Source organism: Melitaea cinxia, chromosome 2 (genome assembly GCF_905220565.1).
Source record: "Melitaea cinxia chromosome 2, ilMelCinx1.1, whole genome shotgun sequence".
In the NCBI taxonomy this organism is placed as follows: domain Eukaryota; kingdom Metazoa; phylum Arthropoda; class Insecta; order Lepidoptera; family Nymphalidae; genus Melitaea; species Melitaea cinxia.
Window position 1 is genome coordinate 9,346,403 of NC_059395.1, and position 20,245 is coordinate 9,366,647.

The window sequence follows — 20,245 nt, forward strand, 5'->3', positions numbered from 1 at the left end:
CGCCTGAAAGAAAACGTCCTACGTAGTGTAATTTTTATAAAGTAACTATATAGAGAATACAAGGATGGTTTATTTTGGATGTTTATATTGCGAGAGTCACTGTTGATGTACTTACTACAAAAATGTTTCTGCGTAAATACAGCAAAATTAAATTTCAATTTACAAATCAGATTATACTTTCTGTACTATAGCATTCGTTTGTTGTATAAACAACATGTGTATAAACATAACCTATTATATTCTTTTTTTTTAATTTTTAAGAATTTAATAAAACTAAAGTCTATAAAATTTACCTTTGAATTCGATATGAGAGTTTGTCTCTATCTTACAATTCGATTTGCAATTTAAATCTTCAAGGCATAAAATTTCGAGGACTACATAATATAATAAAATGGATGTAATAATGTTTAAGACCAAAAAAAAAATCCACCACTAAATCATACAATTTCGAAGAATAATTACATGCCCTCCAGTTTTTGTTCCCACAAGCGGTGGAATAACCTGTAGGTAGGTCGATGGAAAGTCAGCGTGCAGTCAAATTATTTCGAATGACTAATCCTCAGACATATATCCTGTCTAAAAAAGAGCTATACGACCTTCGTAAATTACTGCATGAAATTTAATAAAAATATTATTATTCAAAGAGTTGATGTAGTAGAACCTTTATAAAGAGTCGTTTTGCATAATGTTGAATTTAAAATTTTGTAGCACTTTCTCTAGGAAAACGGATGCCGGCACCTGCCAAATGAGATAACGGACCTCAACACTAACGAAAGCAAACGCGCCGATCGAGAAAGTGCCTCCAGCGCCGACGGTTGCCCCTCCACCGCCTTCCTTCTTACTCGACGTTGCGCAAACGTATGCAAAACAGCCCTCCACATTATTTGTTTCTCAATGTGTACCGGTATCTCTGTAACATTCCTTACTATTTATTACTGCGCATATATTGTCGATACTTATCGATATAAAGGGCGATTCTAGTAATGAAAATAACTTACAACTAATAGGTATAGCTATATTAGATGAACTGTATTAATTACGAATCGTTTTCACTGAATGCAATAATTTTTATTTGTTTTCAATATAGTTATTTATCTTTACTAATTTGCTCAGTTTTAGTTCTTAAATTATTATGTAATAATTGTAATTAAGAAAATAGTAATGAGAGTTTTATACTAGCATATCTTGTAATATTCGTTGTAAACAAAATCTGTACTTAGAGTTAATTTTGAAAATTGAAGATGACCTATAAAAATTTCAATTTTAGAATTCAATCAAAATTTCAATACCACAAAAGAAACGTTAGTCAATTCAATTACTCTCGACTACAATGCCCCGGTTGACTGTTACACATTACTACTAATAGGCTGGTATGCATAGTTTGTCGCTAGTGTTACTCGCCCGTGACATTCAAATATCTTATTAACATACAAGACTGCGTCAATAAAGGGACTATCATATTCGACATTGAAAGTTTATCAAAAATTTTCCGTGATTAACTAATAGTTGCGAAAGTCGTGCGTGCTTATTTGTGAGATTAAGCTGATTTTTTTTAAATTATTCAATTGTACGTAAATAAATATAGGTACTTAGGGCGTGATAACTAGCAACCCGGTGCCTTGCGACATCAAAATGCGGGTTGTGCTGTTGTCCTACTGGCCGACTAAATACTTTAGTACCTGGCTGATTATGTGAGAGATAGAAAGGCTTGAATTCTGAAAAATTATCAAATATCAAAAAGTATACACGAAAATATAAATAGGTATTTACTCCTTCTATCTTTTTCATAAACATGGAAATAAATCCGAATATGGAATAAGAATAAATCTGAGTGCTCCAGTTTCCCTATCTGAGACCTATCGGTAATTTTGATAATATTAAGTTACGGATTTAAATGCATGTGGCACGATTCTAGTGTGCCGGTTTGCTCCATTTTCAAACTAGGTCACTATGTCATGGCGGCCGCGCCAAGTATCAAGCGAACTGGGCGCCATCTTCGAATTTTGTTGATTCATTTTAAATTCAATTCAGTCATCTCTAATTGTGGAATAGAAGGATACTCGTGTTATAATAAGTAGTGATGGTGTTTTTAAAAGTTGAGTTGTGTTAGTTATTGTAAAACGAAACTTCTTAAGCTTTCACTTTGCCATGGCCCAGTCCCGTGATCGCAAATTTGTTCCAATCACGAATGGAATGGCTACCAAACCAACTATCGATAAAATCAACAGAAGAGAAATTGCAAAAGATTAGATATAGAAGGTATTAAAAATTCAGTTTGATAATAATTCGCATCAACAATAGTTCCTCAGAATTCCTAAAATACTGTTAAAAGAAAATATTTTAACTTAAATTTATATTTTTAACATAGTTTAGAGACGCATAACGTTTTTCTAAAAGAAAGGAATAGTAGAAATAAATATAATAGCTGGTGCCGGCAACTTCGTTTGCGTAGCATTAGTAATTCGAGTAGCTTATTATCTTCTCAATATTTATCTTTATACCGAAATTCATTGAAATTGGATATAAAAATCAATATGTTACTACCAAAGGTGAATTAGAAATATATTATCAATTTTTGGAACGAAGTTCCTTACGGCAGGCTTGACATTTGGCTGGGCGACCGACCTGAAAAAAATGTGATACTAAAACCGTAAGAAAAATATATATCGGAAGTGACGTAATATCAGTCACAGGACTGTATAATATGACGTTTGTAAAACTAAAATATTACTAGTAAACTTTTTTTTTAAATTATTTGTGTAATTTTATACTGTCGACAAAAATAAATAAAGACAGGTTTTTTTATTTCACTTAATAGTTTGAATTATTATTATTATTATTTTGTTTGATTTATTTTACTTTACGGTATTTGTTATTTTCTAAAATACTATATTTCCTTAATACTTTTATGTACTTAATTAAATACCATTCAACAAATTAAAAAAAAATCAAGAACTAGTTGCTTCTATACTATCCGAAGGAACTTCGTTCTTACCTGGTGTCCAATGACACCGCATTATTTTATTGTACCTATTTAACTGGTTTGGATATAATGGCTTACTCATAAAAGATAGATATATGCTGTTGTGGACTTTTTTGTAGGAGTAATTAAGATAAACATTTCTCTCCTACATTATAATATATGCAAACTCTACTGTTTTTACAGCGTAGCGAATAGCTCATATATGGCAGATTTTTTCCGACTTACTTGACAATCATCGTTATATTTTGGACAATGCACACACTATGGGCTAGGAATTTATTTTTTACGCCGATCATTATCTATTACATCGACAGAACCTCTTATTTGAATTAACGTAGTTAGGAGTCGTACACCTGTATATATTTCAGTTATCCATACATTCTTTATAATTATTTAAAAAAGTCAGTCTCACGACGAATCACTCGAAAACTTTCGCTTTTTATAATTTTTGCCCGGATATGTTTAAATGTTTTGAAAGGTTTATTACGTAGTTATTTTATAGTATATATGATAAGTAAAATATCATACTATTTTATTTGCCATTCTCCAATAATAAAAAACAATATTATGTATTAATCTACCGCGTTCGAGTAATTTTACTGATTATTCCTTATGCGGTATTTTGGCTACTGTTGTGAAATGTGGACCAAACAGTGGTCCCACCTCTCACTAGCGTCATGATGAAAAGTGAAACTGCGGTGCCGGCGAGCGTCGCGTTGCTGCGGCATTTAATGCTGTTTGTTCCGGTTCCACAGAACTACATCATGAATTGCATTATTTAATATTTCACAATTTGCTGACGCTTCCAAGGCATTTAACTACTTTATTAAAATAGAACTTTCAAAAGAAACACGAATAATTTTAGTGTTACAATAGAAGCGAGCCGCTGGATTATTTAATGGTTCTCAATGTTGCATTGTCTGTCCCTATCTGCGGCTCGTCGGAGGTGTGGGGCGCGGGAGGCAGAATGTAGGCAAGTGTGACAAGGACACGCCCGTACTCCGCGCTAACACTTCCATCCAGTTTCTAATGTGCTCGCTAAGGATTTCGCAACATCGCCCTCGCAGCTCCACCTCACCGATGCACGATTGTAAACGATTACACCTACTGCCTGAGCTGCCACAATACGGGTACATACTGATACGTATGAAATAGCGTAACTTATAGCGAGGTCACCTTTTAGCACACTGACTTACTAATCATAACTTAATCGATTGTTTGCAGTGTTGTTTTGTGTATTCTTGTATTTTTCAAACCTTGCTTATTATTATTACGGAAATAGGAAGCGTGATTTACAACAATGAAAAGAATGTGCAAATTTGATAAGGGTACTACTGCAAGGTTAACTTATTTGCAATTGATACGGCCTTCCTCGTTGAAGACGAGGTGAACTGGTAATTCAAGGCAAAATAATACAGATATTAGTATTTTTAGTATTTTCTAGACCGATGAGGTATTTTGTTTTGAACGGAAATTTTAATAAATTTCATTAAAAATATGCAACTGACTAGTGAAATATTTATAAAACAATTCTAAAACGTCTATTTTATAGCCTGTTTAAGTCAAAATAGTCTTAACTAAATATTTGTATTTCGTAATAATTATGCGGTACACGAGAATTGGAATTGTGTAGAACACTGTAGATTATGGAGTTATTAAAATTTAATCGTTTATTTTTATTACATCACGTATAAAATCGAGTTATAATAATTATATATTAATAACAATTTGATCCAGGAGTTCCTGAGATTAGCGCGTTTAACAAACAAACAAACTCGTTAGCTTTATAATATTAGTATAGATAATGTTCTTTTGTCACGAAATTTTTCATTTTCTTTTGATAAAGTTAGTTAATATCCTGGCAATACTTACAAAATATTCATACATTTTTGCTAAAATTAACGTATTGTAATAAATAGTTCAATAGAAGGAGCAGCAATTGCGTGTTAGCAAAATTGACTTAATTTTTCTTTTAACTTCAATGCAGAAATGTGACTTACCCTTGCATGTGATGTGCAGGCACTTCGATGATGGCAGAGGCTCGGCGTCGGTCACCGGCCATATCCGCTAGTCTAGCAAAATCTGTGTCTACATCAGCGAGTCTCGCTGATTTTCGTGACTCTAGCAATCGTATCTCTTCCAATCTCTTTCTAAGCTCAATAGGCACCTATAACAAAGACAAATTGTTATTATATAACTAAAGCATACAAGTATTAAACAATTACATGACATTAACTTTCGAATCTAATTAACTTAATTTAAAAGAGTGAAAACTAGCCTAGTTTATTTTTAGTAAGACGGAAAAGTTTGTTATGAGTCTTAATAATAAAACTGGTGTAGGCGTCATACATGCATATTATGTAAGACATTGGAACAAAAAGCGGTATGTATACGAGATCAATATGGCCGACCTTCGTGCAGTCCGTGTGTGGGTGACGTCATGACCTAGAGCAGTTTAAGTGAATCGAGATGCATTTCAACGTCATTAGCACTCTATATCTTATGACTTATGAAATATAATATAAAAGTTTATTTATTGAAATTGACAGTATGATTACGCATAACCATGAATTATTATAAAAATGCCTTTATTTTGTCCGAATACCATTAAAGGAAATTTAACTGAGTACAATCTATGATGGCATTACGTTATTGCTTCTATGATAATACCGTAATCTCCGTTATTGTTCAGTACATTATAGTATTTTAACAAAAATACTAGCAACAGTTGACATTGGTTGTGTTTTCGTCTGAGCTTCCTTCACGCACGTCGGCATGATTGATAAAATATATTTCGCATGCTCTTGCCAACTGGTTTAACGTTGCGTTTCTCTTGTACGTCAGTGAAACCAATCGAACGAGTGATTAGGTGGCTATTATTTAATACTTATGTTCATTTTCTAGTTGCATTATTCAAGTGTGAATTATTACTTTGCAAAATTGTATAAAAATTAATATAAATATTAATTAATTATGTAACCTAATGTAGAGTTACATAAATATTGTCTAGAATACAGTTTTCTAAAAATTTTATATATTAATTAAGAATGGCAATATTATTATCTTTACGATGTATTACTATGTGGTTGAATGGAATATTTTCAAAGAGAGATAGAACTACAGTATTAATGATACAGATCTTTAGCCTCAATTTCTACAATGACTCAACGTAACATATACTTAGCTCTGTAAAAAATAGTGTAATCGTCACTTTCGAAGGTAAACTAAAACTTTAAGATTTAGATATCAAAGCTTAAATTGCCAAACCGTAAGAGGCTTACAAGAATAGCATATAGTGATTTGAGTTTCACAGCGAATGTGAACGCTAAAACACTGATCACATCAAAGACTTTCACTTTTTGGTAAATTGGTGTTTGCGGACGTGGCTCAGAGACTTATCCCGCTCATACCGGAACAATGAAAGTTGTTTTAATGAATTGGATTATGTATGCAAGACAGTTTCCAACTTTTTACATATTAATGATTCTCCCCTTTGTTACCTCAAAACAGTTATTTGCTATGAAGATTTGGTGCCTGCAGTTTGAATGAATTGAAACAATAATATTGTATTAACCATTTTAGACATTAGACTCGTATAATTTGATCCTTGAGTAAATATTATTTTTAATGTATTATGAATAAAAGTAGAGCAGATCAATGCCAATCATTTAATAGCGTTGAGCGTGCGCCCGCGCAGCTTCAGTTCCGCTAATCGCGATCGCCTCCCCCTCCCCTCCTCTCCATCGATTCTCTCCCCCACTAGATGCGAACTCGACACGTTATGTAAAAAGTGACAACTGTTGCACAATTGCTCGATCCGATGGCGAAACTTGGCCGCCTATAAATGCCAGTGAAAGTCACCGAGTGACTTTGACATGATAACTGATAATAGGTACTTCGTCATTATTATTGTAATAGACATTTGTTGGTTAAATCAAACCGGTAAATTAACCTTTAATGAATAATAAATCATCAATTGACTTAATTAAATTTATGAATTTACATACTTAAGCAGGGAACGAAATCCGTATCAAAAAATAGAAAGGAAGAGCTAAATCATCATTCTTGTAAATGTGTTAGATTTTTTTAGTTAATAAGGTTGATATAAATCTAAATAAATAAATAATGTTTTAGTAATTCATTTCATCAGCGGTTTTATAGTTGACAATATTTATAACTCTATTCTGATAATTAATTTACCTGTACATAGTTACTCACCTTTACATTGCATAAATCACAAAATTTTATTTATCGCTTCATATGCATGTTTCGTCTCCAGATATTTACGCCTATTAGAAATTAAAGTTGCAAATACAGTATGCTGGACAGTCTTGGAATCTGGATTGCGACAGCTTAACCGGCTCTATTGCATGTCGATGTAGCTGCATTGCCAAATAGATTATGCATTCTTTTGACGAAGCGTTTTTACCTCCATTGCTTTATTTTCACTTAGGATCCTATTTATAACGTCATAAAACTACCATATTGTTACCAATTGTTAATTTTCGTACTTTTGTGTGAAATATTATGTTAAACAAAGCAAGTAGTTTTTGTTTTGTTCCCGGAATATACTTTGGAGTCAATCTCACTTAATTAAAAACAAAGAAAATAAAAAGTCGAAGATAATAGGTATAGAGATACAATAGTGTCGTATTTGAAGCGAAAGTTATCAGTGTGCAATGCAAGCAAGTGGCATTGACTGCAGGATAGCGCGAGTCATTGGCTGAACGCGTGTGACGCGCGCATTGCGCTGTCGTGCCTACTGACGACGTCGTTTTACGTATGCGTTGATTATTATTTATTGGGAACGTTTTGCGCTTTAATATATCTTTGTCTTGATATTTTATTGGTCACTCATATTCATCGAAACTGTAATATTATATTCAATTTCATGTTCTTATTATTTTACATATTATTTACTTTTTCTTAAAATAATATCATTAAAATTAATCAAATAAAAACAAAAGCAGTATATCTAATAGAAATAACCACTATTAGCTGAATAAAAATACATAATTAAAATAAAAACTTTTTCTAAAAGAACTTTCATTTCAATTTAAGCAACATGTCGACATAAGTAACGTGCCGCTATGTACAAGAGAGAAATTTAAATACTTCGACGCGAGTACAGTTCAAATGAATATAGAAACTATCCATTTCATTGCATTCATCAAAAAATAATGACTGTTGGCTATGTGTATATCAGCGAATGCAGTTAAAATTTATTACTTTGTAACTCACAAAACAATGGATCAGTGTTGAGACGACCGATAACATTGCAATGCAGTTTGAGCGTAAGTAGCTCGCCTGATAAAAACAGCGATATGCATTATTATCTATATATATATCAAACAGTAGTCTAGTCGCCAAGCTGTTCTAAGTGTCCACCAAAAGACGACATTATGGTAATCCCACATAAAGTTTCTGTTTTTTGATCGATAAGAATAGGTGATAGATGGGCGACATCGATTCTCTAAATATTCAGAGACTGAAGTCACGTTGACACGCTTGAATAAACAATTCGATCGTAGTAGACGATCGTGCACCGCTAAATGGGTCAGTAGCTTCACCATTGGCATACGAAAACAACCTTACTGATTACTTTATAAAATAATTGACCATGTCTTTATAATTTATTTCGCAATCACTATAGACACGAGAATTATCTTCAATATTAATTCAGTCACAATATGTGTGTAGCTCTACCAAGCCAAAAGGGCGCACGTAGTATGAATAAGTTAACATTTTGAAACGGCGGAGGCGTGTCACTTTCGTATTAGGTACTTCATAAATCATAAGCAATCTCGTTGCAAAGTAATGTATCTATTTAGTTATTACATTATACGTCTGTATTTTATTTTGTACTATGTTTATTTCAATTGTATTATGTATAATTTATTATTTGACTGTAATAAGTTATTGTTAAATCATTATTTTGTTTAGATGAGCGAGGCGGGAAAAGATATTAGTCTTTCACATTTTTTTCCTTTATGTAGAAAAGTCTGCGCTGTGTGGCTACGGAAATAAAGAATATCCCTCTCTTCCCGTAGGTGTCGTAAGAGGCCACTAATGGATAACACAGTTCCACTACCACCTTGGAACTTATAAAGCCGACTGATGGCGGGATAATGATCTAACCATGCCTGCTTTGAAATACGCAGGCAAAAGACGGGCAGCAGCGTCTTCGGTGCGACAAAGCCAGCCCTGCGGTCACAAACTTGTCTGCCCAGCGTGGTGACAATGGGCAACACAAATGAGTTCACGCCATTTTTTTGGCGCGAGCTTGTGGAGGCCTATGTCCAACATTGGACTGCGATAGGCTGAAGTGAGAAAAGTCTGATAGTGCACATTACACTAGAATACAGTATAACAAAATAGTATTTGCTAAATCGAAAATAGCACAATACAGTTTTAAAACACCTGAATAGGTCGTTTTTAATTACTAAGCATAAAGATTCAGGTACTGAAATCGGATGTATACTGTTAGGCCGAGCAATCGATTGGCACGGAGCGGGCGGCCTTGTAGGTTTAGTGAATACAAACGCTGGTTGCAAGGCGGATACAGCGAAGGCACGCAAGCACTACCCTGCCGGACTGCAAGCAACAACCTTGTGCCAAAAATCCGTGACCCACATTACATGTCCAAACGCAAGCAGCGATTTTATTACCATTCTTGAACGTACATTTCGCTTTTTATTGGAGCGAATGCAACACTGTATGAAATAGTGCTGCTTATTCATTTCGATTACATTTTTTTTATTGACAATGTCAAATTGTATTATTTATATACGATTTTTGATATACCATTACGTAATGGCCTAGGTTGTTCCTATTAAATGACCGGGGCGCAGGACGATGTTAGGTGACCTAGTTGGCACGGCGCATGCAATACAGGTCACGATCCTATCATCTCCCAGCGAAACTCTTTACTTTCAAGTGAAGCATATTCTTATTTTGTATAATTAACAGATTACACAAAAAGCTACAAAATGGGAAATGTACTATAAAGTGTTAGATTAAAAAACACTAAAAAATGTTTTTATACAAAAAAAAAAATGTTATTGACGAAATAGGTACGTACTATAAATTCATTTGACCATGTAGGTCAACAGTTGTCGTTGTCAGGAAATCGTTATTGCGTAGCGTTGACAATGATGATGCAAGACTAGCACGCTTTATTTATTACGAGGCCTAGGTTATTGGTCTAAACAATTGAAGGTTTCAATTGATAGACATGACGTCATATCGTAAGTCTGCGTAATTTCAGAATCGACGTCACCGCGCGTCGGAGAGAGCGCGTAGGCGCGGCGCCGCCGTGACGTCACGGGTACGATTCATCGCTCTCTCCGTAGGCGGACGTTTGTATTTAGAGTGCTCTTCGCTAAATATACGTACATTACATACGACCGTAAAACGTAATAATACAAAAATTTGTGCAAGGACACGCAGATCGTTTCGACATAGTACCCAATGTGATGCCATAATCGCATCAATTTACGTGCGACGGTTAGAAAAGTGAGCGTTTCACCTTGAGATGCCTGAGAGTACGATTGCCTCTCTATTCTTAGGCATCAAAATGTGTTATGTGTTCGAGAGGCCGGGTATCGAGCACGCAGGCGTCATGACCCAGCTGACCCAAAAACGGACCGGGCCCAACAAACCCCACTAGTTTGATAACGGATACCGGGAACCCGTTCGACTAAAGATTTAATATACACAGTGCGAATTGCACCGTTACCTCGGCCACCTGTAACATCACTGCCATCTACAGTTATATGTACTAAAAGTAGGACTAACACCTCGCGTGTATGCGTAAATAACAAAATGTATTATATTGTAAAATATTTACTATTTATATGAAACGTTCGAATAGAATTAAAATCTACTTTATATATACTAAAAAATTAATTAATTTTAGTTTAATCCTTCCTTAGTGTGATCTGTTCTAAAGTTAACCAATATCAAAGTTTTTCTACGTAAAAGGAAAACACAAGTGGAGGTCGAATTTCGAATGCGGGTTGTGCGTCGTCGGTTCAATATCAACATATCTGGGTCAGTGGGTCAGCGTGTCGGAGAGGACCGCGCACAGCGCGCCTCATGCCGACAGTAATTATTACTCGATCTACAAAAACACTTACATGAAGTGTAGTGCCGATAGTTATCACCACGTTCACGTCACCTTGCGTCACCGACATGTCAAATGTTTTACACCTACAATGTATTCTGACGAAGTGAATCATGATATTTTCCCTGACCTTTGCCTTCGACAACTATTACTATTAATTCATTGTTTCTTTTTTCTCTTGAAATTTATGGTTTTACTTATAAAAGAAGAATTTTATTTCATTAATTGCAATTATTTCAATTGGTCTAACGTTGCCCGGCAGTCACCTACATAATAACCACTAAGCGCAATAAAAAACGCGCAAAACAGTTATTTTGCAACACGTCAACAAATTTCAACGTCGTGTAATCATATTTAATAACTCTTTACTACCGGCAATTTCAGGAATAAAATCAAATTTTTAAGCAAAATACTTAGCTTTTGGTTGTCAATGAAGTATTGGAAATTAAGACTAATTTATCTAAGAATTCAGATAACAGTAGCAACGCACGAATCATGAAACTATTTCAAGGCGAGCACAATGAGGTCACCCACAAAGGGCCGGCCTTGCCTTCGCAACAGTTGTGGGATGACAACTCCATCATAGACGAAAATATAAGACCACCAAAATAATAAAAACCGTTACTTTAGAATAACTTAGATCATTTTAAAAATATGTTGAGGTAGACGATTAGATAATTTAAGGACAGTATTGGTTACGAGAGAATTGAAAGAAAATTTTATATGTACATCTGTTTAAATATCTAAGCACCGGTCAAAAATACAGAAATGACGCCTTTAAATTAGCAACGGTTGTCTGACATCATTAAATGGTCAATCGTCTCGCTGTTTCGGCACTAAATGTAGGTCGAATACATTAGTCGAGCTATTTTATAGCGAGCAGTAGTCGCTTCTTTGTTGTTTTTTTTCTGTACTTAAAATTATACACTAATCAATTTCTTTACTAAACAATACTTATATAATTGAAACAAAATCAATTTTAATTTTTAAAATATATTACTATTATTACTTTCATTGGCAATAAAATACGTCATGCTAATTATCTTTTCTCCCTTCCATAAATTCGTCACGCAGTATCATAATTTCATCGACCCCCTGTTAATAATAAGTTAACTGAGGTAGGGCACAGCATGATTGTGTCTTTATATAGAAGATTAAAATTGTTTTTTTTTTTTTTGCTGATTCTAATATATTTAATAAGGTTTTGTATCAGTGCATATAAAATGTAACAAATTTACAATCATAATATTTAACACTAAACCTTACAGGTTACTTACACGACTCTTTATACATTTTTAAATATTTATGCCTACACATATTTAAAAATATAGAACATATATCTATCTATCTATCTATATATTATAATACATGAAGCAAAAACTTTGTTTATTGCGCGGACGGAGAAGTATGAATTAATTTCGCACACTTGTAGTTTATATAGACAATGAAGGTGCAGAATGCTAATATTTTTTCTAAATATATAATTGTATATAGATCGCTTCAGCCACGTTGACGCCGCGTTGGCGCAACGATTACAGCCATGGATTGTACCTGTTACGCTGGCGGTTGCGGGTTGGATCCTCGCCCATGACAAACATTTGTATTGGCCATAACGTGTTTGCCGTGCTCTGGGTGTTTGTGCAGTCCTTGTGGGTCTCCCCAGCGAGCCTCGGAGAGCACGTTAAGCCGTCGGTCCCGGTTGTTATCATGTACACCTGCTAGCGATCGTTACTCATAATAGGGAATATATCCGCCATCCCGCATTGGAGCAGCGTGGTGGATTAAGCTCTGATCCTTCTCCTACATAAGGAAAGAGACCTATGCCCAGTAGTAGGATATTACAGGCTGAAGCGATATATATATAAACACTAAAATGTATTTGACACACACAACGCATATATTTACCTATATTACTCTTTTGTTTATTGTCAAAGTCTGACGTCAAATTGAAAATAGATTACAGATTAATATTGTTTGTCTATACTGAATGTCAAACATAACCATGATAAATTCATTAAAACTTATAATTTAAATTAATTATGGCCGAATTTCGACGACTAGGCGACCACTAGTATATTATTATTTTTTTTTATATCACTAGGTCGGCATACAAGCGTACGGCTCACCTGATGGTAAGCGATTACCGTAGCTTATAGACACCTGAATACCAGATGCGTTGCCGACCCAATCCCCAATCCCCCCAGGAGCTCTGGTCACCTTACTCACAAACAGGAACACAATACTGCTTGAAAACAGTATTATTTTGCTGTGATCTTCAGTAAGGTCGAGGTACTACCCCAGTCGGGCTGCTCCATATTTTGAGCAGGAAATTCCTAATATGTACAATTTTATTTTTGTGTTACCCACACATTAGGGATTCTAAACATTTTTGAATATCATATCAGGAAATTCCTGCTGTGCCCTACCTCAGTTATAAAAAAAACGAGTGTGCTTTAGACTACACGACTGAAGTAAAACTTCTTTAGTACAGTAATATACGAAACGTAACTCTCTCTGTTTCTTTCTTCTCTCTCTCTTTCTATTTTCTACCTATATATCTCTCGCCCGATCACACTTTTCGTTACGCTCTCGTCACGCATTTAACAGCTTACTCCCCAAGTCAAGCGTGTGTCAAGAAGTTTTACTTCAAAAAGCGCAAATGTGTGTCGAAAATAAAACGTTACATTTTCTTGTACTAAGCTTGACACTTGACACTGCTTGCATTAGTTAGTATAGTCATCATTCAATCATTACAGCCTATACAGTCCACTGCTGGACATAGGCCTCCACAAGTTGACGCCAAAAATAACGTGAACTCATGTGTTTTGCCCATAGTCACCACGCTGGGCAGGCGGGTTGGTGACCGCAGTACTGGCTTTGTCGCACCGAAGACGCTGCTGCCCGTCTTCGGCCTGTGTATTTCAAAGCCAGCAGTTGGATGGTTATCCCGCCATCGGTCGGCTTCTTAAGTTCCAAGGTGGTTGTGGAACCTTGTTATCCCTTAGTCGCCTCTTACGACACCCACGGGAAGAGAGGGGGTGGCTAAATTCTTTAGTGCCGTAGCCACACAGCAGTTAGTATAGGTTTGCGGTTTATTCCCTTGTTTATGTACTACGGAATGACGTAAATCTTAAACAATTATGATATGTTCCCCTGTATTATATTAATTTGTAAACTTGTTTTGCAAGAAAACCGGAATGCGTATATTTCTTTTTAATGAATAAGAATTACATTTTATGATGGTATTTTTTTGCAACTTTGGTAAATAAAATAAATAATCATTTAATATTTATATGAGCAGTCTTCTTTTATTGAATAGGCTAAATTGAAAACTCATTTAATTCGCGGTTGCTTTGTACGCTCAAGAAATATTTAATGGATTTCGTACTAAGTTGGTATATCCGACTCGTAACCTATGTTGTGGTCCACAGTTTATTATCATATCTTAACAGCCATTTGATGACTTACACCGGTAAATCAGCTAGGTAACAATATTATCTTATCAACCTTGATTTATTTAGCAACAGTGTCACTAGGCGCACACTACTACCGACTACGTAACCGACACTCCGTTATGAAATGTATTGAAAACCGTCACTAGAGCACGTTCAAGTGATTTCTTTCGTTCCACTAACGATAAAGTACACTTTATGAAACGTATTGTACAATCCGGGTGATGATGGGTATTCGTATTTTAGTTTGCGACTAAAATATTTATGTTGTTTTAATATATTTTGCAATAACGGTTCTAATTTGTTTCTTACGTATCGATGTTTGTGTGTGTATAAACGTGGTGCGCATGCGCTGGGTCTCGTCGTTTTCTCTTCCCATGGTTTCTTTGCGATGGTCGATCTCAGCTCGCCAGTTCCTTTCACGCATTTGCTTCGACAAAAAAGTCACGTACGACTGGAAATTATCGAAGGAGAAACTCGTAAATTGCATTGGAACATTCATACATACACATATGATTTAATGGATTATTTTAAGTTCACAATGAAATCTTCACCTCTCATTTAAACAATATCAAAGTTATCACTTATAGCAAATTTAGGAGTTGATTTATATGATGACGAAACGCGGTATGTTTTTCATTCTTTGCTTAATTTTTATATTTTTTTCATCGTAAACGTGTGTCGTAACAGAACTGCAATAAAATAGCCCATGTATGAGAAAAGTTTAATAAGTGAAATGTATATTAGTATATTATACACGCAAATTTTTCACGCAACAGTTACTTCTACAAGCGTGTCTTTATTACTTTGAAAAAACTGTGATGGTAAAATCATGCGTTTAAATGCATTACTGTTCGTTTCTGAAATCCTTTCGCTCGTAACGAAATCATATAGTAGACATTGAAATACGGTTCTGCTCTCTTAGCCTTTGCGGAATTTCTTGCGGTGAAAGCGATATTTTTGTGGCATCGTTGATGACATCTTTTGTATTGATGTTTCAAATACTGTTTTATACATTTCGTCTTAGCTTGTTGAATTTTAATTAAATGAAACAGTTGTTTCATGAATTGCAAACTCAAATTAAGAATTATAATTGCTAAAACAAAAAACCATCCGACATTTCATAATTAACTTTAATTACTGATGATTTAAAAGCACAGTAATATTAAAATATTGCACATTAATATGTGTAAAAGTGAATGAGTCCGAAACAATGCAGGTGTGAATGGCACTTTCACACTCAATGGGACTTGCGGCATGCCGTGTCCGAACGACGATCTTTTACGACATCAATCTATTGACAGGTACCTACCGCAAAAGCACAGAAATATTTTAAAAGCGAAACGAATGAATATAATATGGTTTTTACTTCTTGTCATCATAGTCATCATATAAGAAGCTAATTATGTTACGTGTTGGTTCTTTATAGGTAGTGGTCATTAGCGATAGCGGTGGCGTTCCACTTAGCACGAAACAAGTCGACGATGAGGTTAGCCGGTGCTGAGTCGACACCGCCACCGACTAACGGTTCGTCGGCGCCGCGCGCACGTGAAAATAATTCTTGACGCGATTTTGTAATGAATACCGTTATGTGGTTCCGGGCCTGCCGGTGACCTTATTTCTTGGCCGCGCACTCTTTATTTTTATATCTTATTGCTTGCTACATAATGATCCTCCGTGCCGCGTTTGGAAGCGTTTAAAGTGTGTACTAATATATACACAAGAAGGAATCTTTACAATAAACGATTGTTATATTTCAAAGATAGGTATAGATGTTAAGGTTAGTTTCAACAGAATGACAACTTATATGAACTGAGTATTGCGCATCATTCGCATACGCAGCTCGGATATTTTATGGAACGTAGATAAAATAGACGTATAGCAGATAGTGTGAGTCAGAAACTTTTTCGTTTTATTCGATTGAACGTAACGTGTAGTGGATTTGCCAAGTGCAAAAGTGTAAACGTATGACGAGCGCAATTACCGGTCACTGTACTGGGGGAATACCGAGTAATCCTGATAATTATTATCCTCTACGCGAAATGACGGTCAATGTAATTTCCAAAACATAGAGCTCCTAAGAAATATGACTACTACAATATAATCATCGTTTCAAATTTATTGTTTTATGTAATTAATTGATATGTCGTAGTTAATTACAGAACAATCACAAACATCTCCGCTCGTACGCATGTTTATCAGTCATTTATTTAACTGAGCGCTCTATTAAACTACGCAATTTTTTTTAATCCAAAATATCATAATCTTATTTATTGTACTTTTACGTTGTAGGTATTTTACAAATTTTTAATGCGATTAATTTAATGAGGTCATCGTTACTGTTTAATTTTACTATCATTGTAAATGGTTTCTAACGAATATATTACACATAACTACATAATAATTTAGCCTTGTTATCGAAAATGTTATTCAGTGCGCGAGCGAGAGATCATGGCAGCGCGTCACGCTGATATCACGTACGACGTCACCATGTTTACGCGCAAGGCCGGTACACGCGCTTCCTCATTGCACGACCAATCAAATCGACAATATTTATTTCTATTTCACAGCGTCAAAAAGTTACGATAACGTAGCAATCTGTTATGATGTTTACACAAAGTTTTCGACTGAGTAAACAACTTTACAATTTTGAGAAACAATACATGGTGATTATTTAAGCAGTGTTTATAATTAAATAAAAGACAAACGAGTCAGATGAGTTAATCGATCACATTCGGTGTTAACTAGTCGTTTTTGTCTACATTGAAATGCCACCGCTGGTGAATTGTACAATTTATCTGGTCTTAATATATGTAAGAAATAAAAATAATATTGTGGTCAATGTTATTAGCGCAGGCGATAAGATTGTGGTAGTGTGTATTGTGCGGTGCGGGCAGTTGTGGCTGGTAACCTTTTATCGTGCAAAATTATAGAACTATTTTTGAAGCTAATATTAATGAAACATAGCTACCACACGTAGACACTGAGAAATTTAAACAGTTATCGAGTTACGGTTGTGAGATCACGTGGGAGAAATTGAAATTACAATTTTAGTGCGTATTTCTAACGGTACAACATTCGGCCGAATTTATCTCACGTGTGTTCTTGTTTACTCATATCTATTGATCAGTAATAAAACTTGAAGAGAGTAAAAACAAATATATACGATTCTTTGGATAGAAATCAAAATTCAAACAGTAGCTAATCAACTTTCGATTATGATCAATCGTAGTGTGATTAAACATGTTTAGATTATTTATATACTTTGATTAAGAAATTCAATTAACACATGTGTAATGAAAAGTTAATAACTATATATTAGTTAATAAGAATATAACTATATAATACATACGGTTTTATTGAGAACAAAATATTGTTGTAAAAACAAAAGAGCAAAGATATATTCCTGTTAATATATCACATCTAGACAATAGTCTTCTACTTATATTCAAGAAAGGTTAAAGCCTTATTCTCCAGTTTAATCGAAAGATCAAACGGCCGGTACGTTTTTTATCACCACTACACCTAAACGGTCGGTAAGTTAAACTATAACATCATCACTGCTCCACGCGATTCCTGCCCCATTCGTAGATAAATGTCTCACTAAGACTGATTGTGAATTTGTGACGCACGAGTCAAACAAACTACGCTCTTTAGGTGTAAACAAGTATTATGTGATGTTTAATTGTATCGAAGTACGTGTTTGTTAACTTGACTCTATAGTAGCATTAAATGAGCATAGTAATATTTTAAATGATTATATAATTGTAAAAGATTGCGTAAACGTAACGGCGATTGTGTGATCAGCCGGTAACTTTTTTTTTTAGAATACTAGTTCAAATAAACGAAAAGACGCGTTTTATTGCGTCGGCAAAAATAAAATTAGCTATCGTCCGCGCAATAACTGGTCATTGGCGAATGGAATAACCTCGCTGGCCGGTGATAAGTGGCATCTTTGGTGCGGTACATGCGATAGCGGTGATGCGTAGTTAGTGCAGCGAAGCCGTGCTCGGGTTGCCTGTGCTGGTGCACGTCACTTGCCCCACGTGCAGCGGGGTCAATAGCTCGCTGCACGCGTCCGCGCACTCCCCGTCCTTCCGTCGTCTCACAAAACCTTTGTCTACATCAATGTTGTCGCAATGTCATCCTTTGATGCCAATGACTGAATGTTTCATGACATTAATGAATTTTTTCGTGGAAATTTTAAATTCCGTACAATTAAAGTCACCGAATTTCTAGACAGCACTACATATTTGCGTTGATGTCTTTTGCTTTTTGTTATAAGATTGAAATTAAAAGTTGTTTTATGACCAGCAAACTCTGACTCAAAAATAAATTTAATGTTCGTTTACTGATTACATAAAATAAGAGAATTATAAAATAATTCATAATATCTTACTTCAGCGGCCGGCGAATGAATTTGAACTCGAAGCTCGTCGGTGTCGTGGTCGTGTTCCAGTACGTCGGCGCGGACCTCGCGGCCGTTGTACGTGAGGAAGACACGCTGACCGGGTTTCAGGCAAACCCCAGTCAACCCACGAAAGCCGGGCCCAATGAGCTCAGCGTCACGGTACTCGCGGGTCATTTTGCCACCGTCAAACCGCACCGTGTAACGGGTGTTTGGAGTCAAATTGATACAGTTGTTGTTTTCCGGAAATGGTGCTGGCGTTTTTACGGCTTGTATCATGCCCGAATAATAGAGTCCATCATCACCGAGAGCTGCAACGCGAGTCCCTATGATAGAGCGCTTAGCTAAGCGTTTGCCGGTTGACATGATGCTAAGAGTTCGCACGACCTACTTTAAAAATTCACAACAGATGTCTGAGGTAATATCTCGTAGTTCAAACTCTTTTTTTTCACAAGTTCACTCAAAATTTTCAAATCGCTCGGCGCACTCGTTTCGCGGGATAGCCGTCACAAAATCTCGGAGAATCACGAGAATTTCGATGCAATACCGTACGCTGAATAAAGTTCGGCTCCTCAATAAGCCGAGGGTGATCGCGGTTCCCGCGCGGAAACATAATACGAGGGCAAGGTCCTCGAGGATCGGGACAAAGGAAAACCCTTTCGCGGTAGTAAACTTTGCGGGCAAGCTCGCTGCGGACGACCTCAATAGACACGGTTTAAACAAGAACTGGCGTGCGTGCGGCGCGACACCGGCCGGCCGGCGAGCGGGAGCGGCGACCGCCCGTCTCGCTTCTTTGTTTTGATACTCAGCTGTTTACGTAAGTGAGAAAGAATTAGAAAAAGTCTGTGCGAACGAGCGAAATGGTTGTTCTCGGAGCTCCTCGAGCTGGTCGAGTTCGGGAGGGCTCGCTATTTTCAGCGGGCGGCGGCCGCCCACGGGCGACATTGAGGCGCGCCGGCTCGTTTCGCACGTGGAGTGGAGGAGTGCTAACGGGATTGCACAACGCAACCCGCGGCTCACCGTCGTCAACATTGCGCCGCGGCCGTGCCGGTACTTGTTTGCCGGCTAATACGTGACACAGTTTCTATTCGGATTTGGGGTCGATTCAAATGTCAAGCAGATGCACCCCACTTATGCAACACTATTAACGTAGCCTCGTTACATCTTGAACGTACGAATTGAATAATTGGAACCCATCAGATCTCCTGTTTACTCTCATTAGGACAAGTCCTAGTAGTTGTTGTCCTAGTTAGTAACTTGCTGAATTATTTTATCTT

The 20,245-nt window shown here is 36.0% G+C and overlaps 1 protein-coding gene across 1 annotated transcript in view; it reads right to left on the minus strand.

Moving 5' to 3' along the window:
• LOC123664398 (zinc finger protein 704) overlaps window positions 1–19,690 on the minus strand; it is a 53,618-nt gene extending 33,928 nt beyond the window's left edge. Inside the window, exons 1-2 of the mRNA XM_045598946.1 lie at window positions 18,960–19,690; window positions 4,984–5,150 (exon numbers count right to left, since the gene is read on the minus strand). Of these exons, the coding sequence (XP_045454902.1) occupies window positions 4,984–5,150; window positions 18,960–19,334 (542 nt within the window). The 5' untranslated portion in view covers window positions 19,335–19,690. The remainder of the gene's footprint in view (window positions 1–4,983; window positions 5,151–18,959) is intronic.
• Between the last annotated feature and the right edge of the window lie 555 nt (window positions 19,691–20,245).